Source organism: Aythya fuligula, chromosome 5 (genome assembly GCF_009819795.1).
Source record: "Aythya fuligula isolate bAytFul2 chromosome 5, bAytFul2.pri, whole genome shotgun sequence".
In the NCBI taxonomy this organism is placed as follows: Eukaryota; Metazoa; Chordata; class Aves; order Anseriformes; family Anatidae; genus Aythya; species Aythya fuligula.
The window spans coordinates 53803267-53829923 of NC_045563.1; the positions used below are offsets into that span (position 1 = coordinate 53803267).

A 26657-nucleotide genomic window follows, 5' to 3' on the forward strand; every position below is an offset into this window, starting at 1 on the left:
GTTGTTCCCTACCCCTTCTTGGGTAACAGCGAGCTCCTCTGCTCCTTTGCTTTGTCCTTGTGCGTGGCGTGAAGCTGAGCACAGGAAGGAAGGTGGGTTTGCAGAGCTGCCCTTCTGGAACCCCATTTTCTGCCCCAGCCCCGTGTTTAGGGAAGCCGTGGTGCCCTCAGGAAGGTTTGCTGCGGCTCGGAGCAGCTCTTCCTGCCCTGTGGCTGTGCAGCAGTGGGATGTGGCTTGGTGCTGGTTGGTTTTTGCCTGGTACAGCACGGCTCCAGCTGCTCTGCGAGGGAAACTGGGTTGGAGAGGGGAAGAAGGGAGCTGGGGCAGAGCCCTGGGATGCAGGGGGCAGTGCCTGTAGGTGCCCCCGGTTATGGGGGCGTTGCTTTCACCCCCAAAACAAGCAGAACCAAAGCAGGGCCAGGTGTTTTATTGCTTCACAGAGGGGGTAACACCAGGGATATTGGTGGATGGGACGATACGAGGGGTGTTTGGCTCAGCGGGGGCGATGCCAGGGTTGTCAGTGGCTTACAATCTGTGGGGTTTGTGGCTCATTGGGGTGCTGCCCATGCTGATGGGGGGCTAACAGCGGGGAAAGGAAGCCGGGGCTTAGAGGAAGAGCTTGTCGTGGCAGGGCTGGCAGTACATCTTGTCGGCGCGCTCGCGGAAGGAGCCCTTGTGCAGCTGGCCCAGGCAGTAGGCGCAGATGAAGTGCTCGGGGTGGTACTTGCGGCCGGCGGCCGTCACGCAGCGGCCCGTCACGGGGCGCCCGCAGCCGTGGCACACGGTGCCCTGCCGCTGGTGGAAGTGGGTCTCGCAGTAGGGCCGGCCCTCCAGCTCGAAGAAGGAGCCACTGGCGAAGCCAGTCAGGCAATCCTGGGGGTGAGAAGGGGACAAAGCTGGTGCCGGCATGGCTTGGGGGGCGTCTGCTCCCCTTCACCCCAGCCCGACCCCACTCACCGCGCAGACGAAGCACTCGGGGTGCCAGACGCCCTGTAGGGCCGACAGGTAGTTGTCCGTCAAGGGCCGCTCGCAGCCCTGGCACTTGGGGGCGAAGAGGGCTATGAAGTCCTGGCGGCAGTAGGGCTTCCCCTTCCGCTCGTGGAAACCTGCGGGGAGGGTGCTGGGATGGATGCCAGGGCTTGGGAGAGGGGACAGGGGGTGTCTGGGGAAGGGGGTGCCCGGGGAAGGGCCCCGGGCAGGGCTGGGGTGGTGGCAGGGGGCTGGGAGCGCCACCTCCCCTCCAGAACAAACCATCGTCCCCAAAAACCTTCCCGCAGTGGGTGCAGAAGAAGTGCTCGGGGTGCCAGGTCTGGTCCATGGCGGTGAGGACTTTCTGCGGGGAGAGGTGAAATGAGGCTCCGGGGTGGGTGGCTGTGCGTGTAGGGGGGTTTTTTGGGGGGGAGGGATCTTACCTCGCGGATGGGGCCGGCGCAGTAGGCGCAGCGGGGGGAGAAAGCCTGGTGGTAGTCCTCCTCGCAGTACGCCTGCCCGCCCCGCTCGAAGAAGGGCTGCCCGCCCAGCTCCTGCCCGCAGCGGGCGCAGGTGAAGTGCTCGGGGTGCCAGGCTTTGCCCAGGGCCGTCAGCGCCTGCGGGGTGGGAGAAAGTGAGGGTGCCCCTTCCCGGGGAGGGGGTGCAGGGCTGGGGATGGGGCCGGGGGGCTCACCTTGCCCGCGATGGGCTTGCAGCAGGAGGCGCAGAGCCCGGTGGGGGTGGCGGTGATGCCCAGCTCCTGCAGGTCCCGCGTGAGGCCGCCCAGCATGTGGTCCAGGGAGGGCTCGGCGCCCGCCGGCACCCCCGCTCCCTGCCCCGTCGCTGCCAGCTGCCGGGATAAATTGGGGTGAGGGATGGGTTCTGGGCTGCCCGTGTCCCTCTTAGCATCAGGGACAGGACTCACCTTGCTCTGCATGTGGCCCAGGTCGGCCAGGAGCTCATCCAGCTGCCGGGCGGCCGCCGTGGGGGTGGGCGAGGGGGGCAGCGGCTGTGGGGTCAGCGTGGGGCTGCTGCGGGCAGCACAGAGGGGGGGGATGCTGCTGCTGGGGCTGGGGAGCACCGGGGACCATCCCTCCACCCCAACAGAGCTACCCTTTGCCCACAAGCAGCGATGGACAGGTATGCTGATAGCTGGGACCACTCCCAGGGTGAGATGAGGAGCATGTCCCTCACACCCCAGGACCCCTCCTCACCCCCCAGCCCCTCTCAGACCATTTTGCACAAGGACCTGTTTGCTGCAGGGACGCTGAGGCCACCAGGTGATGCTGGAAAACTGATGCTGGAGCTAAGGAAGATGTAACCCCAGTAGCTTGGCCACCCTCTGGCTGTTATTTTACCTGTACACAGTCTCCAAATCCTTGTGGGGAGGCTGAGCCCGGGGCGGCAGCTTCACCTGCAAGGACACATCCATGTAGATGAGCCCACAGGATGCCCCCCGGTGCCCCTCAGCACCTCGTGGGCACCACCACCGTGAGCTGAGCAGGATCTTGGGGGCTTTGGCCCACTTGTCGAGACCCCACAGCGTTACCTTTGGGGGTGCTGGGGCATGTTTCTTCTGGCTGCAGTTGGCTGAGGGTCTGGCCGCGGCTGCGTCCTGCTGCGTGGAGCTCGGTGCCAGCAGCGTGTAGTCCATGGAGGCTGGCCGGGAGCTCTGCTCCAGCTCTGCCAGCAAAGCATCTGCAGGGGGAGGACAGAGCTGGGACCCCTGCAGCCCCCCGGCACAAGGTTCGTGCCGCGTCTGCCCCTGAGGGCTGAGGAGCAGAAGTGGCAGCAGGGCGTTCTCTGCCATCGCCCTTTCTCCTTTCCAGCCGGATGCCAGGGCCCCAAGGGGCGGCGGGGACCTTAAGCACCCTCACCCCACTGCCGCTCCCCCCCAAAAACCACAGCCCCATTTCTCAGATCAGCCCCTCCGACGCTAAGGGAGGGCACAGCACTTTCCACTTTTCCCTCGCAGCAGGATCTGGCTTTGTACACCCCACACAGGGTGGCTGCTTCCCTGGCCCCATCTCCCCACCTGGGGCTGCCCCCAGCACCCTCGGATGCGGTGCTCTTCATCTTGGGGCTGTTTGGCCCCATTTTGTGGAGCTGGGCTTACATCACCGCCGCTCACAGCAGAAGCCTATTTCCTGCCACAAGGCTCTCCATTTTTGGCAAAGCGCTCGCTCAGACACCCAGCTTCATCCCCCAACCTCCTCCACCGTCCCCTCTGCAGCATCCCCAAGAAGCCCCCGACCTCCTGGAGCTCCAACCCCGCTGCAAGCTCGGGATTGGGGCTGCCCAGCCCTCCCCGATACCCAAGGCTCACCCAAATCCTCCATCCTGCCTCCGCCGGGTCGCTCTGGTGGCAGGCTGAGCACTGTGGGCTCTCGGTTCCGCTCCCCAACCCTGCCTCCGCCCCCGGGGTTTGGCTCTCGGGGTTTTTCCCTTGTGGGCTGTGTGACGGTGAGAGGTGGCAGACAGCACGCCCTGGGGCACGGGCAGCCAGAGAGACCTCATTTTGGGGACAGTGAACGGCCAGTGGGGTGCTCAGGGGGCTCCTGGCTGGTGGAGCCATCCTAAAAGATAGAGATCTGGTGTCCTGCAGGGCTCAGCGCCCTCCAGAAGCCACCTGGTGTGTGTGACAAGAGGTGGCATCGCCATGCAGAGAGCACCAAAGCGTGGCACTGTGATGGAGACAGGCCCAGGGCTGGTCCGCCTCCTCCAGCACAGCCCGGCCTTTCCAGGGGTGTTTCTCCAAGCCTTGGACTCAACTCCCAGCAGAGCCACCAGTGTTTCCACCAGAAGCACTGATCACCAGTCTCAGCCATTTATCCACCACCAGGACATTTTTGCTCCTTCTGAGCCCCGCTTCAGTCTCCGGGCTCCGTGGGCGGCCATTTCAGGTGCTGCCACAAGGCCTCGCGTGCAAGGAGGCGACAGAGCCGTGGGTGTGCGCTGGCACCCTGCCCAGCCCCAGAGAAGCAAGCTCAGCACCTCGCTGCTCAGCCTGGTCAGGCACAAAAACCCTTCCCTGCTGCATTTAGCCCCGCTGCCATCTGAACAACAGGCTGCTGGTGGGACCAGCACCATCCCCTGGGGTAGCACAGCCTCAGGAGCACCAAAATATGTGCTTCTCTTTGGGCAGTGGGGCCAGATCTTCTTCCAGGTCCATCCTCTCCACAGATAAGCTCACCCGGTGTGCCACGGGTGCTGCAGTGCCCTGCACAACCAAGCTGACACGCTCTTGCCCCCTTCTCACACATCGCTGGTCCCATCTGCACCACCGGGGTGAAATGGGTTCGAATTGAGCCCTTCTGTACCAAGCTGGCACACCACGGTTCATTTAATTACTGCCGCTCTCCAGAGTGGTGACAGCTCTTTTGTTGTCTGCCCACAGTGAGGACATTCAGCCGGGCACTGTCTCCAGAAAAGCCACGTGGGAAGCCAAACTGCAGGTCCCGTGATACCAAGAGCCAGCCGAGAGACAAGATGAGGCAGTGCTAGCTCGTGTCACTCCCTTGCTGCTTCTTAGGGCAGGACCATTGCATCAGGCACTTCCCTTTCTGCAGATAACAGAACCTCTGTGGAAGATTTGATTTACTCCCCCCCCTTTCCTCTGTGATGATTTAACCCCTAATGTAAGCATTGTAAATGAAGCTTTAAATTCAGATTCTAAAGTTTCACATTATGAAACTCAAGGCCAGTAGAGGCCGATGGCTGAGCTGTGTCCCGATGATCTGAGCTGTGTTTCCATGCAGTGGTTTAGCCGAGACATTTTAACAAGAGTTAAGCAATCCCATGCCCTGCCTACGGAGGAGAAATTAAGCCACAGAGCGACTTGAGAATAACCACCCACAGCAAGACTCCCTGGTTTTAAATAAAACGGGTTTCATTTGAGAATAAATGGAAAGTCATTTCATGTCAGAAAGTACGGGTTAGCTGCAGCAGAACAGTGACTTCGGAAGGTGATGTCAATCAGGTTTTCATCTAGACGGGTCTTTGGGGAGAGGAGGAATATTTTCACCCACTTACAATACAAACAGCAGCAGCAGACATTACTTAAATTCTTCCTGGGATTTTTCTCGAGGAGAGAAAGAAACTTTTTAACCGAAAGAAACCGAGCAGAGTGACATCGGGCTGACAAAAAGCAAGAGCCAGCCAAACTGCCTCTTTGCTCAAAATGAGCCTCAAACCACTGAAGTAACCAACTCCGAAGAAAGTTTGTATATCATCGTTAAAAAATGCTGCTGCCAAGACTGCGGGCTGCCAGCGCTTTGGCAGGAGGCTGAATCAGCAGCCTCTCGCCTCGGCCTGGGAGGGACAGAATGGATCCCTCTGCAAGGATCTTGAACTTTTCGGGTTCTTTAAGTTTAGCATCAGGACATACACTTCCTCCCCGTGGCCTGGTGCCTTTGCCAAGATGAATCAGACCGTATGCGTTTCTCCACAATAAGCTGGTTTATTAGAGCACTCCCAGGAAATGAGGAACGTAAATGTGGAAGGGAGGGGATGAGGAACACCTCATTCTGCACCCGTGGTGGGGCACCCTTCCCAGCAGGGCACGTCTTCAAGGGTGCCACGAAAGGCCTGATGGAAGATGTGCCCCTGTGGAAGACGTTTTGCTAGCACAGAAACTTTTCCCAGAGCTCAGCTTGCCCTCCGGCCATGTCGACACTCAGTACCCCATGACACAAGGGGCTGTGGCCCCTGACTGGGAAACTCTCTGGCCAAACGAACCAGGTTTTGGGGCGCAGTGCCGTGCTCCCTGCCTGCCTGCTCCCTTGCCACGCGCCCTGTGCACGTTGAGATGTAACCAACGCATCCTCAGGGTGCACGTATTTTATCTAATTTTCTTTTGACACAGGAGGAAGGCTGTCTGTTGTACTTTCTGTATTAGCTTGTCTAAGATAGGATGCAAAAGCACTGCAGTTCTATTGCGGTGCATTTGTTTATTTATTTATTGCAGTGTGTTCTATATAATGTTGAATCCTATGAGTTAAACGAAACCCAACCAGTTTAGCCAAGTTTTTCAAGAACTAGGGGAAAGCTGTTTTTTTTTGCTGTGGAAGTGTCATCTTGTACTGCAGACCGTGTGTTTGGGGGAAATAACTCTGTTTTTTGGACATAACAAGCGAGGCTCCTCCAGCAGAGCCCTTCCAGGGCCTCGGGGTGCTTGGTGGCCGTCCCCCCACGGCCGGGGGGGGCTCAGGGGGTGGCGGGCGAGCCGTGCGGGCCGGGCCGAGCCAGGCTGGGCGACCCCGCCAGGACACAGCGAGCCCGGCAAGGCGGGAACTACAACTCCCAGCGTGCCCCGCGGCCACTTCCGGCCAAACCGCCACCGAGCCCGCAGGCGGGAACTACAACTCCCGGCACCCCCCGCGCATGCGCGGAGGCGAGGCGGAAGCGGGGCGTCTCCCCTCAGCGCCGGCCCCGCCCCCCTTGCGCCGGCCGCCATTTTGTCACCGACTTTCACCCGCCGCCCGCCGGGGCGTTTTTTTTTTCTTAAAGGCGAAGCGGCCGCACAAAGCCGGCCCCGCCGCCGGGGCCGCGCCGGGCCGGGCCCTACCGGCAACCGCCGCGGCGAGCGGCCGGGAGGCGGCCCGGGGGGCGGCGAGCGCTATCGGCCCCCCCCCCCGAGCGGCCTCGCCCGCCGGCCCCGGGCCGCAGGGGGCAGCCGGAGGGGCGCGGGCGGCGGCGGTAGGAGGCGCCGCGGGGAGCGGGGCGGGCCCGGGCCGGGCCGGGGGCGGCGGGGCCGGTGCCGGGAGGGGGGGGGCTGCGAGGGGAGGGGGGGAGCGTGAGGGGAGCGAGCGCGAGCGCGGCGGGCTCGACTGCGCCTGCGCGGCTCGCGGCGCGCCGATTGGGCGCTTGTCCCGCCGCGGGGGCGGGCGCTGCGGGAGCGCGGCCGCTGATTGGCTGGGAGGCGGGGGGAGGCGGGGAGGGGAGGAGGGGGAGGCGGGGCTCGGGCTTCGCACCGCCTTGCGATTGGCGGCGCGGGGGCGGGGAGGAGGGCGGCGATTGGGCGAGGCCGCCGAGGGGGCGTGGCGGCGGGGCGGGAAGCAGCGCGGGGCGGCCGCCGCAGCCACTCCGCTCCCCGGTCCGATGCCGGCGGGCGGCGAGGAGGGGACCCCCGGGCACGGCCCGCCAGCCGCCCCCCCCGGCCGCCGCCGCCCCGCGCCCGCCGCCGAGGCCGGCGAGGACTCCGGGGGCAGCCGCGTGCTGCGGGGCGGCCGCGAGCGGGGCCGAGCCTCCGCCGCCGCCGCCGCTTCCTCGGCTTCGGGGGCGGCCGCCGCCTCCCGCCGCCGCAAGGCCGAGTACCCCCGGCGGCGCCGCAGCAGCCCCGGCGCCCGAGGAGCAGCCGCCGCCGCCGAGCAGCCCGCGGCCGAGCCGCCGCCTGCGGCCAGGAAGGGCGCCCCCCGCCTCGGGTGAGTATCGGCAGCGGGAGCTGCCCCCGGGGGCACCGCCCCCTGCCCGAGCCCCCAGGCGGGGTGTGCCGGGGTCGTTCGTCCACGGGGGGGCGGCTGCAGCCCTGTCCTGAAGGTTTTTGGGGCTGGCAGCCGGCCCTGTGTGTGTACATCCCTATAGCTATCGATAGCGGGGCTGCTCGGTGCCCCCCTAACAGCGGGGCTCCTGGGGTGTGGGTCTAAGCAGCGTGGGCAGGGCTGGGGCTGGTTGCTGTGCTCTTACCCCGCAGCTTAACTTCCCCCGGGTGAGGCAATCCCTGCTGGTATAAGCCTCTGCTCGCTTCAGCTTCCTCCAGATGAACTAACCCATACTGGTATAAGGGCTTGGAATCACCCTCTTGAGAACATCTCCATCTAACACAGTTTCTTACTTCTGCCCCACGATAAGAACTCTCTCTTACAATTACCTTTTATATTTTCCAGGTGCACGGATAAAGCAGCTGGTAAAGGTAAGGGCTCGGCGCTTGTTCGTGCAGTTGTATTCCCTCCAGAAAGTCAGGGCTTTCCCATGAAGGTAGCCAAACATCTGCTGAATCGCCCTTCCAGGGAAAGCTCTGTTGCTTGGTGACGTGCGGGTGCTTTCCAAGGTCTCTCCCAAGATTGTGGAACTGCAGCAAGCTGCCAAGGAGGCTTGCATGTGCCCAACTTGCAAAAACTTTATTCCAAATAACCACTAGGGTGTTACTTCGCTATCAGAAGCTGAGACCATACGGTGCGGCGGTTTGACAGCTCTCGAGCAGCTGGTAAAATCCATGCTGGCATCTGTTCTGCTGCTGTCAGGAGTACAGGTGTGTGTGCTCAAGGGACAGCTGGAAGGTGGATGGAAATGAGAGCACTCAAATATTTACGCTTGTCCTTTTCTCACCTCGCAGTACCAAGTGGGTGGTGAATCTTATGCCTTGTTATTCCCTTGGGGATGAAATAAAAGTCTGGGGGGAGACATGGGAGTGGCTTAATGGGTCTTATTGAGAAGGCCTTAATGATGGGGAGCAGTGGCCAGGAGCAGGAGCTTTGTTTCTCCACTGTGAGCTCTGTCTGTCTACATAACAGTTTTCTGTAGAAAAACATTAGAGGGCCTTGTTCCTTACCCAGTGACTTCTGAAACAGTTGTTCCCCCAAATTAATAAATAAATAGGTTTTATGCAGTGTTGATTTAGATCTGGTACGGGGAATCATAACAGAGGATGAAATAGCAAGGGAGATCGTAGACCTGTGCAAATGAATTCACCTGCTCTGCTGGAGCCGCTCGGTTGTTGTTTGCTGGCTTTTGTGCCTAGACTTTACAGGCTGCTTTTATTCTTGTAATTCTTGAACTCTTTGACTTTGTTCCTATGAGTCTATAACTTTATTCAGCTCGGGTTTTGAAATCCGTCACAACTGTAGTCAGTGAGGTGTGCTTTTGCAGACCAAAACAGAATTAACCAACGTGTGTTGAGCTCAGACCCCACAAACACGTACATGTTTGCTGTTGACTCCATCCATCCGTCTACACCGTAAAAACTTCATCCTTCTGGGCCAAACTTTGCTGGAATATGTTCCAGCAAAAAAAAAAAACAAAAAACAACAAAAAAAAAACAAAAAACAAACAAAAAAAAAAAACATGGCATTGCCACTTAATATGTGTAAAAGAAGTGATATCAGGAAATATTTTAATGGTGATTGCCAGTGTTTTGAATACCTGTAAGTAGAAACGTTTACCTTGCTGGATTGCCCCATTTTTACCACAGTTTCTCAGTGTGTCCTTGGAAGTGGCAGGCGTCTGGCTGCTGATTCCCAAGTTTGGTGTCTTTGGAGAGTGCCTTCTTAAACTTGGGCCTCTGAGAGATTCGCTTGACCTTGAATGTGAGATTAAGGAAAACATTTATTACGTTTCTTGAGTCTTTATTATTATGAAACTTGCAGCCGGCATAGATGCCATGAACCTTTGCGTGCAAACTGGTGTCGCAGTGAAGTGCTGGGTGGGTCTGGTGGAGACTGGGAACTTCGTGTTTGCAGCTACTGGCTTGCCTTCTGACACGGGATTAATTCTCCTTCCGTGGCGGTTTGTAGTACAGGATAACAGCACAACGCAAAGTTTTACATCCAGGTTGGAACATGAAATTTGCTCGAGCTCAGCAGTTGCTGTTGGTGCCTCTGTGCTGGGCGAGCAGTTGGTGCGAGTGCAGTGCACCGTGACGTCCTGAGCATCTGCTGGAGAGGTGGGGAGCCTGGCGCACCAAGGTTTGTCCAGTAACATCTGTAAGATCTTATACATCATATTTCAAAGTGAAATCACCACTGCAGCTCTCAGAAAAGGAAGCCCAGAGGCGATGGCTGTGATGCCAGCTGATTTGTGCCGTCGGTCGTAACCAAACTGCCGTAACAGCAGAGCAAGTCGCCAAGGTTTGTGTTCTTCACGTGGAGCCACAGGATCCAAGGGTTTGCTGCTCGTTGGCTGCAGAGCAGAGCACAAAGGTCTGTCAGTGCAGGCCCCATGGGAAGCTTACTGCAAGGGTAAAGTCGAAGGTGTGTTGTGTCAGAGCTGGCATGAGGCTGTGCCCTGCTGCTGTGCACCACGGCAGCTGCAGAGTCAGCGTAGCGGTGGTGTTTCCTGCCCGGCCTGCTTAGTCATGCGAGTGCAATATTTCCTTCGTGTGCTCCTGTAGAATATTGGTGACATAAGCACAGTGTTTAATCTTTGCTTGAAAACGGATCCATACAGCTGTATAAATCCCATCCGACTTTCTACGACGCTGCGTGCTCTCGTGGAAATAATTCTCATTTCTGTTAGGCCCGAGTAATTACTGGAATATAGATTTAATGAATGTATTCCGTGTCCTTCACTCAGTGAATTGAAAATCAGGTGCTTACTGTGCAGAGAGCGGGCATTAGCAGGAGCTGGGGGGTGGAACGCTGTTTGTAGGTGTTCCCAGCTTTGGAGAGCTCTCTTGGTGATTTGTTCCTTGCTATTTCTCTTCCTGCTCTCTTGGTATGAGGCTACTGCAATGTGCTTTGTGGGTGGCTGGTATTTTAGCTGTGCTCCCATCACGCTGGCTTCCGGGCTGTGCTGAAGGGGAAGCCAGAGAGAATTACTTCAAGGACTGGGAAATGGTGTGGGGAACACGAGGCTGCTCTCTAGCAGCCTGCTTCTAACAGAGAAAAGACACAAGCCCACAAATTCAGGAGAGATAGAAAACTTTAGGGCTTGAACTGTACAAAGCTGTGCTGTAGGATGGATAACTCGTATTACACCTCGTTATTTGTGTTCTCAGAGCTTCACGCTGCTTTGGTAATGACTGCTTTTCCTGAGGCGTTTGTCAGTGTTTTGAAAGAGATGACACGACTTATAATCAAGCCTTCTAAAAACATGCTGCATTTAAACAGCTCGGGCTGCCCGAGCCTACTCCGACTCCTGTGAGGATTTTCCTGTGCCCTGTACGTTCAACTTCACAGATATTTTAGGGGAAAAAAAAGCTATTCAGGTGGAGGCTTGCAGCAGGATTCATTTCCTGATGGGTTTGTTGGTTGAGCCATCACCACATGGGGCATTAAACATGTTTTACATGTTTAGTATGTGCAATTAAAGCCATGCTCAGACAGGTGTACACGTTGTGATACAGTTGCTTTTATACCAGTCACTCTGAAACTTAATAATTCATAGTTCATTCTTTTCCCTTAACGTAGTTGTACAAAGAAAGGTTCATGTTTTATTGCTGCAGGCTCACAGGAGGCGGGTAAATAAAAGCTTGAACATCTGAACAAGTGTGGCTGGAAACAGCTGATGCAGAGTACCAACAGCTCCGATTTCTGGGAGTAATCGAGTGGATTTTCAGGTGCCAGCAGGGCAGAGCTGGAAGGCAGCAACGCGTGGTACCTCTCCTACAAAGGCTGGCTCTTGCAGGCTGTGGGATGTGTGATCACTGCTCCGGTCCTTGTTCCAGGCACGCTCTTAACGCTTGCTGCGTCCAGTGGTAGTAAAAACAAAGGCAGTAAGCACCTGCCTGTGGGAAGATTGGCCTATAAAGTGATGCTTTTATATTTATTTATATGAATGGTGTGGGACCCTGGGATGCCCAGCACGCTGAGTGAGGATGGGATGCTACCGGGTAAGCTCTTGTAGAGAAGTAGAACAGTGCCCAGAGTCTGTTCTTTTGGTAACCCGAGCTACTACAACAGAGCTACAGCTCTGCACCTAATTTCGTCCCAGGTTTCCGTCTTTTTTTTCCCTTTTCTGACTCTCAAATTAATGTACCTCCATCACTGATTGATGTATTTTCTGCCCCGGATGCTGTTAGCTGGAAGGCAAGTGGGAAGGATCAGCAGGATGGTGAAACTACCCCAGAATTCAAGAAACTACCCCAGAATGGCAGCTGCTTTTATCATGAAGATACTTAGTTAAGGGAGAGTTCAAGGTAGGAGAGACTCCAAGGTTTGATCAAAGGGACCGGTAGGATTTCAAGGAGTGGATTTTTCCCTGTATCTCTTGACTGGCTTCCTGTAAGATGCTGGCACCCACCCAGCCTGCAGCTGGCTCCTGCAGAGGCAGCTGGAGGAGGCAGATCTCTGCACGGGAGGGACTGCAAGGCAGTGTGAGTGCAGGGGCAGCTGCAGCCTTTCTAATTTGAAGTTTTCTTTGTTTCAGACTCGAGACACTAGAGCAGCATCTTCCTTTCTGAAAGGACAGAGCCCGATTAGCTGTAGTGACAACACTCACTCTGCTTATCCTATCTTGCTCCTCTCTGTAATTAGCCGAACCCTGTGAGCTGAGGAGCACGTGGGCTTTGGTGCAGACACGTTTGTGGGAGGAGAGGGGCAGCACAGTACTCACCCACACGGCCTAGGCTTGGCCAGGTCAAGTGTGGTACCCAAGCCAGGACTGAAAATAGCTGTAAGGTTAATTACTGCAAGGTGAAGTTAATTGGGAAACATGGGCATCTCTTATGGGTGACAGATGAGGACAACCACGATCCTTAACCTAGATGCAGATGTGAGTGCTGCTGTGTCCTGCCTAACCTCAGAGGTGTGTGGAGAAATCCTAATTGTAATTTTACCATTTCAGTTGTAGATTGATCCTAATTTTAATTGTAATATCTCTGGTGAGCCTTGTGATCACCTCTAAAGCCAGATCGGGTGGGTTAGACAGCGGAGCAGCGCGGGGAGTTCTGCTCTTCTCTGAGATAGAGGAATAGCAGAGATGGCAGCTGTTTCTGGATGCGCAGGCTGGGTCCCTCAGAAAGCTGTTTCTGTGAATTAAAAAGGGAATTTGGATATGGGAAAGAGACTGGAAACTCAATTAAAAAAAAGAGGGACTTCCTGTTTTTCTATTTTAGATTTTAGGCAAGCCGAAACACTTGTAGACAGTGCTGAAGTAGATGTAAAAGTAAAAAATGAGAGTTCATGAGGAAAGGCTTTAGTATTAAACTCCCTGACTTCAGAGAAATGAGGCCAAGCTGCCAGGTGAGCGGTGCCTCAGGTGTGCTTTGTAGGAATCCATTCTGAGGGAGGTCTGCTTCAACTCCCTAAGTGTGATCTATAAAATAGTAGCTCTTACCAAGAAATCACCACATGAATGATCTTCCAAGGGAATAACCATCTTCTTGAGAGCAGCAGTGTGTGCGAACGCTGGTAGAAAGGTGGTGCTTGATGGGAAAACTCCTGGAGAATGGTTACAAAGTGGCTTTGAGTTTGATTTACTGTTCAAAACTAAGGATGATCACAATGAGGATTTGAAACCAACATGAACTCTGTCTGTTTTATGAGATCCATGCACCTTTTTTGGCTTCCTGGTTGCAGTTCATGTTTTGAGGGACTTGGCTGTGCACGTGTAAGACATCAGACTTGGTTACTGTTTCACAGTGAACTTGTGAGGCCTTGTATCCTACATTTCATTCTATTTTTTTTTTTTTTAAGATGTTGGTGATTCCAGCTCAGTTGATAAGGGCTGAATACCAAACAAGATGCTGGAAGTTCAATTCAAAAGGCTTGATGCAAAATTAAAGAAGAATTTAGGTGGGAGGGGACCTCCGGAGGTCTCTGGTCCTGGGTTCAACCCGGAGTTCCCATCCTATTGCTCAGGGGCTTTTTCCTTCCAGGTCGTGAAGCCCTCCAAGGATGTGGGTCACACAGCTGTGCTTCCAAGCCCCTCTTCCAGCCCGTGACTGTCCTCTTGGGGCATACTGCTGGTGCTTGAGCAGCACAATCCCCCAAATCAGACAGCTGTGTAAAGGGATTTAAGGAAAAAGGAGGGAGTCAGAGCTGAGGCTAGAGCACAGGCCCTGTGCCCCACTGCGGGTGCTTTGTGTGCCGATGCAGAGACAAACCTGGAGTGACGAGCCTAGCCAGCTGCTTGGGATGGGTTTCTGTAGCATGTGATTGGTGAAATATCAAAAAGCATTTGAGTTCATCGAGGCCTGGTGTTCCAGCAACCACCAGAAAGTGAAATCAGGTGAACCGTACTTGGAAGCCTTAATTTTTAAAGGGATGAACTTGCTCACCTATAATTTTCGGCAGCTCTGTTATCTTGCCAAAGCGTGTCTGGAGGTCAGCCAAAAAGAAACCACCTGCAGAAGCCATAAATGAGTGCAGAGACCTCAGGCTAGCGGTGCTTGTGATGCGTCTTGCTCTAGCACAAGAGCAGAAACATCCAGTTTGGATTCCTCTGGATCAGTACCAGGCGTACGTTTTGGATTAAATATGTGCTTAGGGGATTCTCCAAACACAACTTTTAATACAGACCAATTCTGAACCTAGTCTGTCATTAAACAGTTGCTGAGGTTTACAAATGGTTGTGTTGCTCAGGGGAGATCAGAGCCAGCAAATAATTGTCCTACACACCTTTATCAGAGGCAAACATGAGCTATTTTTAATATTTGTGTCTTTACTTGGAGGCAGTGGGGAACTGTGCTGTTCCACACCGTGCAAGGGGCATGAAATAACCGTGACGTTCACCTTTATTCCCATTAGCACTAACGGGATCGCAACGTGTGTTTCAGATCCCAAAGAAGAGAAGGAAGAGGAGGAGGTTTCCAGCCTCCTCAGCCATGGCTCCGCTGCCGGCGCAGCCCGGCCCAGCAGAAGCTGGCGCAGCAGCAGGTCGGCCGCCGCGGCCCGCCAGCGCGACACCGAGAACTCGCGTGCCTCCAGGTCCAAGACAGGCTCCCTGCAGCTCGTCTGCAAGTCAGAACCAAACGTGGACCAGCTCGAGTACGGTACGTGGGCAGCCCTGGCTCGGAGGGCGGGTGCTGCCTGGAGACAGGCAGATCCTGGGGACCTCTGAAGGGAGCTGCATGTGGCCGGTGCAGGCGTGGTGCCTCCTGCCACCAGTGCTCCTGGTGCTGAGTGGTGGTGGAGGTATCTTGAGACAGATGAGCTCGCTGCAGAGATTGCAGGTTGAAACTTACTGGTGGCTTTTTCCTTTCAGAGGTCACAGAAGAGCATCAATCTCCAGCTGGAATCAGGTAGGAAGCTCTTACTTTGCAGTGTTTCTTCATATTTTATGTCAAGATGGGGGAAAAACACAATCTCAAGCTTTTCAAGGGCTTGTGACATGGTCTGTGGAAAGAATAGTAATTGTGCTCATGCAGTCCTGAACCTCTGTATTTTTGTTTTGGGTCCCTGATGGACTGCAGGTGTCAGGAGGTGTGGTGAAATGTATTTGGTAGGGGTGGGCATCTCACCTCGTACCTTTATTCCTTCTGCTGTAACTGGTTGGGCTCACAAGAAGGGGCTGCTCTGCCTAGTCTGTCTGCTTTGGCTGTCATTGTGCTCCTTAGGCAGTGCAAGCTGTTAGCTTTCCCCAGTCACGTGGGATGAAAAAATGCAGTGTAAAAGTGTCATTCCTATCCCATAGGGTGGTGCATGAATATTTTTGCAGTAGTGCTGAAATTGCTGCTGCTAAGCTCCTCTGTTCTCCTTCTCTCCCAGCAGCGATGACGAGGAAGAGATCCTTGTCAGCGAGGAAGAAGTTCCCTTCAAAGACGATCCAAGAGATGAAACCTACAAGCCCCATCTAGAAAAGTATATTAGATTACCTACTTGCTGTTTGTAGGCCAAGAGCAATTGTGACATGGTAGTTGAAGCTTAATGTGACCCAGAGAACCTGTGTGACTTGCTGAGGTGAAATGGCTCCCATTGAACTGTTTCCCTACTGCCTACAGCTATTGGGACCATTTTTCTCTCCTAGTTTAAAGCTATTAGAGCCCTGCTGGCTGTCAGGTTCTCCAGTGATCCTACTTCCCAATTAGAAAAAGGGATTTGATTAAAATGTGAACTACTACCCAGTTTTTGCTTAAATCTCTGTAAAACGCAGACGCTACTTTTTAGTAGTATGGAAGGAGAGAAGCCCTTGGTGTTAACATGTCAAAGAACCAGGCACTGCCAGCCAGAGGTGCTCAAAAGAGGCTAAGAGGGGAGAGAGGCATGAGGGTGTCTTTGAATACATGCAGGTGGCCACTTAACATGGGAGTAATACGCTGTGGTTGTGTCTTTGTAGGGAAACTCCAAAGCAAAGGAGAAAAGCTGGCAAGGCAAAAGAGGAAAAAGAGAAGCAGAAAGAGATTAAAGTAGAGGTAAAAGAAGAGAGTGAGTTTCATGAAGATGAAGAGCCACCAAGGAAGTGAGTAACATTCTGGAACTGTATGTACCGGTGTGTATTATGTACTTGGCACTCCTGGTAGTGTACAAGGGTAGTTTGATTGTTGCTTTCCCCCTTCTGGGTCTGAAAGAATAGGGCAGAGCCTCTTGTTCTCACAGAAGTGCAGCTTCCTAGTGTCTTGTCTGTGTTTGGCAAGGAAAAATGGTTCATGTTTTCATCTAGTTTAGGGAAAGTTTTTCCATAGTGTGGTTTAGTTGGCCTACCTGGATACAGGCACATCCTGTGAAATACTCAGTTCTTAAAAAATAGGCTTCAGTTGTGATGTCTGAAGTGTGTTAAGCTTATTAGACTGTGTTAGAAAGCAGTCTGGGAAGGCCAGTTCTCTTCTGCTGTGTGCCTGGAGACGGATGGGAGAGCACTCTGTATGCATCAAGTGTCATTTTAGCATGCTTGGGACTAACTCAACAAAGCCCAGGAAAAACAGCTGGGTTCTGCCCCATTCTGGAGAAATAAAGAGAACAAACTTACATTGCCTAGTTGGTCACTGGTACTTGGAGTGGAGCCTCAAAATACTTGAGTGTCCTCTCACTTGAACTCAATTCTGCAGCTTGCCTTCTGGCAAATGAGAGAGATGGGACTTGTGTTAGGGTCCAAATCATTGAGGTAGGCTGGAAAAAAAAAACTCTTGCACTTGATCTCATCCATGAGAAATGGGAGCAAATGTGGCTCCCTCTGCTGGCCTGCGGTGCGGGGCTTTGCACACCTCTGTTGGAAGTTCTGGTGCGGTTTCTAAGCAGCCTTCTGTAGCAGGACTGATTTATTGTGGAGGGAAGTACAGATGTTTGTGTCTTGGAGAAGGTTTTCTCCTCCTAAAGGTGGCCTTCGGAGACTTGTGGTTGTGCTGCTGGATTGGTGCTGCTTTTGCCCATAAGAACCCGTGCAGCTTCTGAAGGCTTGGCCTGAATGCTGAGTGCCTGCTCAGCTTGTTTACTGGCATGGCCTCGCCATCGATAAAGATGTCTCAGTACAGTCTAGAAAAGACTGACTGCATCAGCCTGCTGTTAAGTGTCTTGGTGCAGCAGTATGATCGAGCAGGCGCAGTGTTTGGGGTAGAGCTATTGCTTGGGGCTTGGATTTCACATGTCAGCGCAGGTCTGCTCAGAGCACAGACCCTGTTTTGTCTTGACGGGTGTGTAAGCTGTTACAGTTAATTCAGACAACTGAAAAATAGCTGCTGGACCATCAATCCCGTTCTTCCTAGCCTCCCAGACTGATGTGTTTCACGTGGTGTGAAATGTTGCCCAACAGAGCAGAGGAAATAAAAGGCACCATCAATTCTGGACTGTGTAGGCCAAATTATATGTTGATAAAAAATTCATTAGGATATGGGAGGGCTTGTGAGAGCAAACCACACAAAGCATTTACTTTGCGAGAATATTGCCTTCCTCTGAATCTGCATCAAACTCGGTCTTTATTGATTTATCTAGAGCTTGCATTAATGAGGCAATAGCTTGCTAACTGTCTGCAGCAGCGACTTATAAGAGCAGAATCTTGTGTGCTCACGTGCAGCCTGGAAAGGTCTGAATTTAATCAAGGGCTGCAAGTTGTTCAGACAGTCGCAGGTTTAAAGGAAGAATGTGAAGCATGTGAAGCCTGGCAGAGGGTTTTTAAAATAGCAGTTCCTCACTTTATTGTGGCAGGAGACTTGGTAATTTGTGACCACAGCCTGCCGGGCTGTGGCTGCCTGGTACCTGTTCGCTGGCGTTTGATGGGTTGGGGATGGTGGGGCTGAGGCAATGCAGGAAAACGTTCTCACTGCTAGGTTTGGCACTAGTCTTGCAACCACAGCTCACTCGGCTGTGTCGGGAGTGGCAGAGTGGTGTGAGATCTGCCACAAGCCACCAAATGCCATGCAGGAAAAAGCGTGACCAAGGTATCAAACATGTGAGGATTGTTCTTTCACAGGGACTGGTCTGCTGTGTGATGCAGGAGCTGTGCAAATTGCAGGGACAATTCAATGAAGGCCTGGTTACTTGCTTTCCTTAGGGCACCTGCCCGTCTACCCCAGGAGTAATAACTCCTTTGAAGCTCATCAGCCACTTTGATCCAGAGCAGGTGCCTGTTTAATCCCAAGTTGCTGGGTGCAGTGTTATTTTTCAGCCTAAAATTGCAGAAGAGTTCTGTAGTGTTGTAGCACACTGCTGAAAACCTCTGCCCAGTACCAATGTGAAGAAACCTCTTTGAATTCTCTCTGTATCTGCTGCAGGAGGGGAAGGAGAAGAAAGGATGACAAGAGCCCGAGGTTGCCCAAGAGAAGGTAAGTGACACCCCTCTACTCAGTTGTGTTCTGAAGAATTGTTCCTCGTTGTCCTACACAGATGTTCATTGTCTTAGAGGCATCTCTCTCTCACAATACAGAAATCAGCATTAAAGGGAGAAAAAAAATGTTAGCATGTACTGACTTCCCTGCTTTTTTTTTTTTCCATTTTTTCCCTGTGGGTGTTAAGTTTGGTTTCTTCCCAGCTGTTTTTTTAACCTTTCCTGAGTTGACCCCTGCCCTGGCAGTGTACAGGGGTAAGGTTTAGGGGAGCCTTGCATCTGGGTTTTTTTTCAGTTCTGTTGAAAGCCCTCAGATGTTTCTAGGAACAGAGCAGACTCTTGGCCAGAATCTCTATCAGCACAGCCCGAACAGGAATACTGGAGCAGTGATCCCTTGCTCTCACGTTACCAACCTGCTCTCACGTTACCGAGCTGCACTCACGTTCATTTATCTCACGCTGCCTTCCCTTGGGATTTCTCAGCTGACCTCTCTGCTCGTTTCCTTACCGACCTCTTAGGAAGAAGCCCCCGATCCAGTACGTCCGCTGTGAGATGGAAGGCTGTGGCACCGTCCTGGCTCACCCGCGGTACCTGCAGGTGGGCTGCGATGTTCTGCTGCTTCCTGATGTGTGTGAGGGCAGGGGAGGGCCATCTGCACCAGGGCCTGCCACTGTGGAGGGGGGCCATCAGGGATCAGAGGGCTTCAGCCATCATCTAAGCTGCGTAAAGAGAGCTTAAAACCTTTCATTTCTCTTCTTTTCCAGCATCACATCAAGTACCAGCACTTGCTGAAGAAAAAATACGTCTGTCCCCATCCCTCCTGCGGTCGGCTCTTCCGCCTCCAGAAGCAGCTCCTGCGGCACGCCAAGCACCACACAGGTACAGGGAGCTGGGAGACAGATCCAAACTCCTCCTGGAACAGAGGGAGGGTGGAGGGGAAACCTCCAGTGCTTACGGAGAGAGTGAGGCTAAGGCAGGTGGTACAGACTTGCAGCAGTGGGAGAATATTACTCATTTCCAGATTACAATCTTCTAAGGAAATGAAAGGAAATGGGCCATAGAGTTCTCGATTCACCCTCTGGCAAGTATCATTCAGGGGTTCTGGAGAGGGATAAAACGAGCCAAGCTTTATCCTAATTTGCCATCCTTCAGCACTGGTCAGAATGGCTAATTAGCTCGTAGAGTCCTAATCATGCCTTAACTCTCCATCAGTTTCTGTGGTGTCCTGTGGGACACCTCCTCCCCTGCTGTCTGCTGGCCTCCCAGCACTTCTCGTTCTGCTGCTTCCTGGGCAGCTTTGCCTACAGCAGGAGGGCAGGAAGAGCCAGCAGGGCTGCAGGGGAGTAACGCTGCGACTGGTGTTGCTTTTCAGATCAAAGGGATTACATCTGCGAGTACTGCGCCCGGGCATTTAAGAGTTCTCACAACTTGGCAGTGCACCGAATGATCCATACGGGCGAGAAGCCCTTGCAGTGAGTACCTCTGCCTCTCTCTCACCCTCCCGAGTGACCCGTGGATATATCTGCTCCGAGAGCAGCTCTGAAGGCAGGGCTGGGACCTGGAGTCCCGGCTCCCTGTGAGCACGCAGCTGTGGGAGTGTTCGGATTACTGCTTGTTGTCTCACCTGTTCCTTCAGGCAGTGCCTCAGATCTGAGGAGCGTGAGTAAGCCCCTGTAAATATCTCTGGAAGAGCTGGCGCCGTGGTGGCATCCCCTTAATGAGCCCCTGCTGCTTTCCTGGGCTGCCTGTGTCTGCACAAAGGCGTGCCGATGGCCCCTTTGTCATGACCTCCCCTTCTCCCCTTCCCCAGGTGTGAGATCTGCGGGTTCACCTGCCGGCAGAAGGCCTCCCTGAACTGGCACATGAAGAAGCACGACGCCGACTCCTTCTACCAGTTCTCCTGCAACATCTGTGGCAAGAAATTCGAGAAGAAGGACAGCGTCGTGGCCCACAAAGCCAAGAGCCACCCCGAAGTGCTCATTGCCGAAGCACTGGCCGCCAACGCGGGCGCCCTGATCACCAGCACTGACATCCTGGGCACCAACCCCGAGGCCATCGCGCCGCCCACCGACGGCCAGGGCCTCCCCCTTCTTCCCGACCCCCTGGGGAGCGCGGCCCCGGCGGATTGCCTGCTGCTGAACCCCGACGGGATGCCCAAGACGTATTGCGGCGGGACGGAGCGCGTGAGCCTGGTGGCTGACGGCAAGCTCTTCGTGGGCGGCGGCAGCAGCGCGACCCCAGAAGGGCTGGTCATGAACACAGAGATCCTGGGAGCCACCACGGAGGTGCTCATCGAAGATTCAGACTCCACTGGACCCTAGTGGGCGGGGAGCACGTGGGTGCTGGGACAGCTCGGACTCTGTATTTAAAAAGGAAAAATGATGGAGACGCGTGTTGAAAGAGAGAAAAGCTAAGCAAAAAACCTAAAATACTAGTAAATAACCGAAGGGTCTGCTCTCCTCCGGCGTGGATCACGGCACGGCCTCTTTCTCCCAACCACTTCTGTCTTGTCACTGCTCCTTTGTAGGAAAGGGGCACGCGCTGCCGTTACCAGAGCAAGTTGGACCGAGCGACGGATTTCTCTGAGGGAGGGGGAATGGCCGAAACCCTTCGCTCTGCCCCAAAGCGATGCCTTTCTTGATGTGGCCCCGCTAGGAAGCGTTTCGGTGCGCTCTGGACGAGTTTCTTAGGACTCCCTTCCGCCCCGTGGTCCCGACTTCTATGCATCACTGCACTCTGGTCCTTGCAGTCTCCTTCTTCTTCCTGGGGCTGGGAGGTTGGCTTGGCACTTTAGGCCCCCTCGGCAGGGCGAGCTGCGGAGGAGCGAGCGCGCGTCCCCGGCCTCGCCGCGCTGCTCTGCTCCGTCTCTGGCAGGAAGTTGAGGGAACGCCCTGGCTCGTAGATCATGTTTGCTCGGAGAGGCCCCGGGGGCTACGGGAGCCCTGCGTGGGAGAGAGGCAAGGAGGAGCATCCCAGTTTGACGACAGTAATTTGCACTTTGAACATGTTTCGTTTTTGTGTTGTGGTAACGAGATTCCTTATTTATTGATAAAAAAGGGTCGGTATTTTTTGAGTTCTGTTCTCGGTGGGTGGGGGTGGAAGGGGTTCGGGCTGTTCCCCAGGGAGCGCGCCGTGCCATCCTGACCTCCGCTGGGAGGAGAGCTGAGGGGAGGCAGTGCTCCGGAGTCAGATCTGTCTCGTAGCTTTTCCAGAGTAGAGGGAGAGCCCGGAGAAGAGCCTGCTTGCAGTGGGAGTCTTTGCGGCAGCGTTTTAGCAGGAGGATGAGGTGAGTGCTGGAACAGCTGGCTCTTGTCTCCTTCCCTCCCAGCTCCTCGCGTTAAGTGCTCTTTCTGCGTCCCCTGACTCTCGCAGGGAAGGACATCGTTAGCCAGGAACTTGTTCTCGTGACTTAGGGCCGTTGTGAGCCGCTTGCTGGTGGGGGATGCCGTGCTCCTCATCCACCTCTGCCTCTCCTTTCCGGGTCTAGGGGAAAGATCCATAAGCAGAGTCCGGGTCCGGTCGTCTCAGGAGAATTTATCCCAGGCGACTAGGCTGAGGGAGGAGGAGGAAGGGGCCGTCGGCTCGCTCCCTGCCTCTGTTTTAAGGGAGCATTGTGCAGCTGCGTGCTCAAAGCTCCTCGCTTCTGCACAAAACGCTGCTGCTTTCCCCGGAGCCTGGTAGTTTGAGTGTCGCCTGCTGGCGTAGCTGGGACAGCCCCGAACCCTCGGAGAGGCTCGCGTGGGATGTGACACGTCTGGTAGTGAGACTCGGATCTTTCTCGCTCTGTTCTCTGAAACTGTGTGTGGAGACTCAGTGGCCTTGAATTCTTAGTGTTTTTTTTCTTTGGAAGAGGTGAAAAATAACCTGGGCTTTTCGTTTGTTTACTTGTTTTCTTTCTTTCTGTTTGGTTGGGTTTATGTGCTTGGAACAGAGCCCCAGTGTCTTGTCCAAGCGCACGGTCAGCAGCATCGGTCTGTAACACGGCAGCCAGGCAAAATCGGGTATCTGGGGTCTGGAGAACAGCAATAAAATGTGGAATTCAATTGGAAACTCTTACAGGAAACTGACTCTAAACACCCACTCTATCCCCTGCCCTGCCTGGAAATCCAGCTGTGGCCCGAGCCTGAGAGCTTTTATGGGGTCGTTTGTCCTGATTTCCCCTTTCCCTTCCCCACTGACACTGACGTCTGTGTCGGAACAAGCCAGAACGCTTCTGGTGGTGGGGCAGCTTGTGCTCGGGCAGTTTGCAACCCTGGCATCTGGTGATCTGGGTGTGAGCATCCCCCGTGGCTCCCGTGCTTCTCCTGGGGGTAGGCAGGAGGGCTGCAGCACCCCTGGGCAGGCAGCTCCGCGAACACCCCGCATGGCAAACGTGCAGGGGGTGGTGAACCACACGAACCCGTTTCCTTAGTTGGGGTGATACAACCCCTTGTTTAGATCAATTTATTGTGATTCCCAGGGAGAAGTTTTTGGGTGGCAAGCTGGTTTTCCCCCTCCCCATGCCCCTTCCTAACTGACGGGGCACAAAGAGAGGATCAGACCCGACCCACCAGCAGCGAGGGTCTCCTGCCCGGGGCAGTAGGGTCAAACACCTCTCCTGCCTCCGACCCCGCTGCCTGTAGGGGATGTGCCAGCGTAGTCGGGGCTGCCTGCTTTGCCCCCGGGTTGCTGCAGCCCCTCTGCTGCTTTCCATGCCCTGCCACCGCCCCCCCGGAGGAGCGGAGCCGGCAGAGCCTTGCACAGAACACTAAACTAAAGGGAGAGCTTGGGGTTTTGTTCTCCGAGACCGACACTAAAACGCTTCTGGGCCATCAGCTTGCTCCCCAGCGGTGCTGCACCCCTCAGCACCGGGCTGGGAGGCGAGGGAGCCTGCCTCGGCCTGCGCCTGCCCCTGCTGCCCTGAGCAGAGCAGTGCAGTCGTGGCAGTGGCTGCGGGATCCAGCAGCTTGCTCGCCTCCCACCTCATTCCTGGCCTCGAGACCTCCGCTCCCTGCCTCGCCCTCCCCTGCGCCCCCTCATAGCTTCCCTTTTTTTCTTTTTCTGGTCTCGGCGGGGTGCCTGCCTGTCCTCTAACCACAGCCTGCTCGCCCTGCTGCAGGAGAGACTGGTGTAACTCCTTCCCTCTGCCCTTCCGTGCCCTACAACTGACACAGCCCTCCTGCCGCCCCCCCCCTCGGCGTCTCTCCTTCACTCGCATGCAGTTTGCTTCAATAAATTATTGTAGTAGTTTGCAATAAACTTCTTTTTGTATTTTCCCCTGTATTTATTTATTATTACTATTTTTTTTTCTTCTCCTCCTTGGGAGGGAAGCCAGGGCCTTTCTCCTGCAGGCGTGCGGAGGGGTGGGCTGTGGGCAGGGGGCTTGGCAGCGCTTTCTGCAGTAGCCACCAGGTGGCACCGGTGCTGCTGGGCTAACCCGGGGGGGCTGGGGCTTGCCCCCCATCCCTGCTAGCCCCCGAATCCCCCTTGGTAGCCCTGAGCCTCTCCCCGGTAGCCCCAAGGCAGGGCAGGGCTCGTAGTGGTGCGGTTGTAAAGGGAAGCTGCTTTCCAACTCCCATTTTTCTCTTCATCTGGGTAACACGTAACCAAAATAAACATCTTGAGGAAAAAGCAAATAAACCTAAAAAGGGCTGGTTTTTGTGTGGTGCTTGTGTTTTGGGGGGGGGGGGGAATCAAGGGCCTCCTCCTCGCGGGCTCTGCTTCGGGGCAGGCCCTTGCAGGAAAGGGTGGCTGGGAAGAGGGCAGCAGGCAGGGCCCTGAAGCCCCAAAGGGTTTGGGGTGAAGCCCCGAGGGCTTCGGGGTGCAGCCCCCAGGGGTTTGGGGTGAATAGCACAAATCCCACAGCTGGTGCTGGATGTCCCTGTGTTCCCTGTGCCCTGCTCAGGCCCCAGGCTGCCGTCCCCGCTCAGCTGTTGAGCAACGTCCCGGCTTTGCTCGCCTCTTCCCGGCAGCGTTTTCCCGTGCTCTGGCCCTAGTAGGGGGAACGGGGCCGGGGCTGGGGGCTGGCTTCCCTGCGGGGAGGCAGGAGAGGGTCCGAGCTGGGGCTGGGAGAGCCTCCTGCTGCTGCCGGGCGAGGCCGTTCCGGGCAATAGGCTTAGCGAGTGGCGAAGTGTGGGGGAATTAGGGCAATAATCTGTGGCTGTTGATCCCAGAGGCGGGAATTCGCAGCGTCGTGCCAGGCCCCAGGCGCGGAAGAGGGGGAGAGCCGGGCCAGCGGACGCGTGAGCAGAGCCGCCGGCTGGAATGCACCAGCTCAGCACGGGATTGTCCTTCCCGGGCCAGGCGGGCGCCGCGCCGTGAGCCCGGAGCCCCGGGACGAGCGCCGGGGCCATGGCAGCAGCAGACACCCCCTCGGCCAGCACCCTCCGGCGCCGCGACCTGTGCAGCCGCGGCATCCGCCTGGCCAGGAAGATGCGTTCGGACGTGGCCGACCTCCTGGACATCTACGTGAGTTCATCTCCGCCCGCGCCCCGAGGCTGCTGCCGAGCTTTGGGACAAAATGCTGCCGACGCCTCGGCCTTGGGGTCTCGTCAGTGCTCGGGTCACCTCCTGCCTTTCACCTTCTGCCCCCGTGCCCCAAACCATCTTGGGGGCTGCCGAGGGTCCCTGTTTCTCCCGGCACAGCTGATCCCTGCACGCGTTGTTTATTTTTTTCCCCGCACAGGTGGAGCGGCAGGGCTTGGACGCCTCGGTGAGCGTGGCGGCGGTGGAAGGGGTGCCGGCGGCGGCGGTGGAGCACTGGAGCGAGCAGACGGGGACGCAGCGGCTGCTGGACAACCTGGCGGCGTACCGCGCCTTCCGCGCGCTGCTGGCCCAGATGCTGGAGGAGCAGCGCGAGCAGCTGGGCGACGCCGACGCCGCGCTGGGCCGGGCGCTGGCGGCCGTCCTGCTGCAGGTCTCGGCCTTCGCCTACCACCTGGAGGAGCTGCTGGAGCTGGAGAGCCGCCGGCCCCCCGGCGACGATGGGGACGGGCCCCCCGCGCCCCCTCGCCTCAGCCTCTTCGAGCAGAAGCTGCGGGGACTGGGGGTGCTGCGGGAGCTGGCCCAGTGGGCTGTGAGGTCCATGAGGGACCTGCGGCAGCTCGCCCGGCCCAGCCCCGGTCCCAGCTCAGCTCCTGGCACGGCCGAGGGCCAGTGATGGCTGCACGGGGTGCGGGGAGCCCGGGTCTGGTTAGGGTTTAGCAGGGGGGGGCCGTCCAGCAGGACTCCTTTCCCACCCCTGCTGAGGGCTGCTCACAGTCACAGGGGGTTTTGGGGTGGGGGCGGACGGGGGGGAGCACGCCACTAACCCCACAGCCCCCACGCTTTCGGTGCTGCTCCCCGGGGGCTCCTTTTCCCAGCTGGGGGGGCAGAGGCACGGGGAGGGAAGCCCTGGAAGGACAAGGCTCGGGATGAGTCTGGCTCTGCGTGCTCGGGGTTTGCAGGACCCAGAGGCCGCGGTCCTTAGTGAGCAAGGTGCCATGAGACTTGTTCGCTGCCTCTTTTCACGGCTTGATGCTGCTTCACGAGGCAGGGAGCTGCGGTGGGGCTCTCGGAGAGGCAAGGCGGGAGCCAAGGGATGTGAAACTAGCACCTGGTGGAAGGAATTGTAGCCCTGTCTGCACGACCCAAGGCTTTGCCCCCTTTGGGTGGTTCCTTTTCCTTCCCCGCCGCCTGCTCCTGCCCTGTTGGTGTTCTCTGTGCGTTGAATTTCTGCTCTAACTGCTTGGGGGCTCATTGGGGAGGGGGTGGCGGGGGGGGGGTTGAGCAGGATGGCATTTCTCAGCTGCTCCCACAATCCAGCAGAGGGGATCTGCTAACCGAAGGCTGACTGGGAAGACCCTCCGCGAGGAGGCTGGTGCCCCCAGGCCACAATTAGGACTGGAGATGGCCTGGAGAAAGGAACAGCCCCAACCTCCAACCTGCATCTCGTACCCTGCGAAGGGAGCAGCCCTGAGGCTTCTCAGCTGCCTTGGCCATTGTTTTTTATTTTTATTTTTTTCCTTGATGGCTGCTAAGTGAATAAAGTGCCTGGGAGATCTGCTGGGGAGCCGTGACTTCTTGGAGGAGGAGGAGGAGGGATGGTGGGACTGAGCCTCGCTGGGCTCTGTGTGGGCTGCCCTGCTCCTGCCTTCCTCCCTGCCCCCTGAGAGCAAAAACAGGGGGTCCCCGCTCCCCGGGGTGTGGGGGGAGAGTCTGGGAGCGTGGTGCGGGCATGCGGCTTGGAAATGCCCAGCCAGCCCTGCACAAAGCAGCTTTGTCCCCGCGGGCGCTGGAGGTGCTGGGCACGGTGCCCGCTGCAGCACCAGTGGCGTCTGCAGGGGCTGGGGGGGCACCGCAGGGGGGGGCAAAGGGCA

The 26657-nt window shown here is 56.1% G+C and overlaps 3 protein-coding genes across 3 annotated transcripts; 2 read left to right on the top strand and 1 right to left on the bottom strand.

The window, feature by feature from the left end:
* Positions 1 to 606: 606 nt before the first annotated feature.
* Positions 607 to 2779, bottom strand: LPXN (leupaxin). The gene is made up of 8 exons (XM_032188552.1): positions 2519 to 2779; positions 2328 to 2383; positions 1895 to 2000; positions 1664 to 1819; positions 1413 to 1586; positions 1252 to 1333; positions 958 to 1106; positions 607 to 873 (listed from the first exon to the last, which is right to left on the bottom strand). The coding sequence occupies exons 1-8, from the start codon at positions 2777 to 2779 to the stop codon at positions 607 to 609; spliced, it is 1251 nt and encodes a 416-aa protein (XP_032044443.1).
* Positions 2780 to 7318: 4539 nt separating this feature from the next.
* Positions 7319 to 23583, top strand: ZFP91 (ZFP91 zinc finger protein). Its single transcript, XM_032188219.1, has 11 exons — positions 7319 to 7391; positions 7854 to 7879; positions 14402 to 14617; positions 14830 to 14866; positions 15336 to 15425; positions 15901 to 16023; positions 18269 to 18319; positions 18840 to 18918; positions 19086 to 19200; positions 19694 to 19793; positions 20132 to 23583. Exons 8-11 carry the CDS (start codon positions 18874 to 18876, stop codon positions 20640 to 20642), a joined length of 771 nt encoding a protein of 256 aa, XP_032044110.1. The 5' UTR covers positions 7319 to 7391; positions 7854 to 7879; positions 14402 to 14617; positions 14830 to 14866; positions 15336 to 15425; positions 15901 to 16023; positions 18269 to 18319; positions 18840 to 18873; the 3' UTR covers positions 20643 to 23583.
* Positions 21543 to 25545, top strand: CNTF (ciliary neurotrophic factor). Its single transcript, XM_032188220.1, has 3 exons — positions 21543 to 21607; positions 24474 to 24768; positions 24986 to 25545. Exons 2-3 carry the CDS (start codon positions 24652 to 24654, stop codon positions 25457 to 25459), a joined length of 591 nt encoding a protein of 196 aa, XP_032044111.1. The 5' UTR covers positions 21543 to 21607; positions 24474 to 24651; the 3' UTR covers positions 25460 to 25545.
* The last annotated feature ends 1112 nt before the right edge of the window (positions 25546 to 26657 follow it).

What these genes read in the sequence shown, in the direction of transcription:
- LPXN (XM_032188552.1), bottom strand. Translation starts at nt 2,779, where the DNA reads ATGGCAGAGAACGCCCTGCTGCCACTTCTGCTCCTCAGCCCTCAGGGG. An exon ending in GCAAGCCCATCGCGGGCAAG is followed by an intron (nt 1,587 to 1,663) that starts GTGAGCCCCCCG and finishes CCCACCCCGCAG; the next exon opens with GCGCTGACGGCCCTGGGCAA. An exon ending in GCGCCGGCCCCATCCGCGAG is followed by an intron (nt 1,334 to 1,412) that starts GTAAGATCCCTC and finishes CTCTCCCCGCAG; the next exon opens with AAAGTCCTCACCGCCATGGA.
- ZFP91 (XM_032188219.1), top strand. Translation starts at nt 18,874, where the DNA reads ATGGAAGGCTGTGGCACCGTCCTGGCTCACCCGCGGTACCTGCAG. An exon ending in GCACGCCAAGCACCACACAG is followed by an intron (nt 19,201 to 19,693) that starts GTACAGGGAGCT and finishes GTTGCTTTTCAG; the next exon opens with ATCAAAGGGATTACATCTGC. An exon ending in ACGGGCGAGAAGCCCTTGCA is followed by an intron (nt 19,794 to 20,131) that starts GTGAGTACCTCT and finishes CCCCTTCCCCAG; the next exon opens with GTGTGAGATCTGCGGGTTCA.
- CNTF (XM_032188220.1), top strand. Translation starts at nt 24,652, where the DNA reads ATGGCAGCAGCAGACACCCCCTCGGCCAGCACCCTCCGGCGCCGCGAC. An exon ending in CCGACCTCCTGGACATCTAC is followed by an intron (nt 24,769 to 24,985) that starts GTGAGTTCATCT and finishes TTCCCCGCACAG; the next exon opens with GTGGAGCGGCAGGGCTTGGA.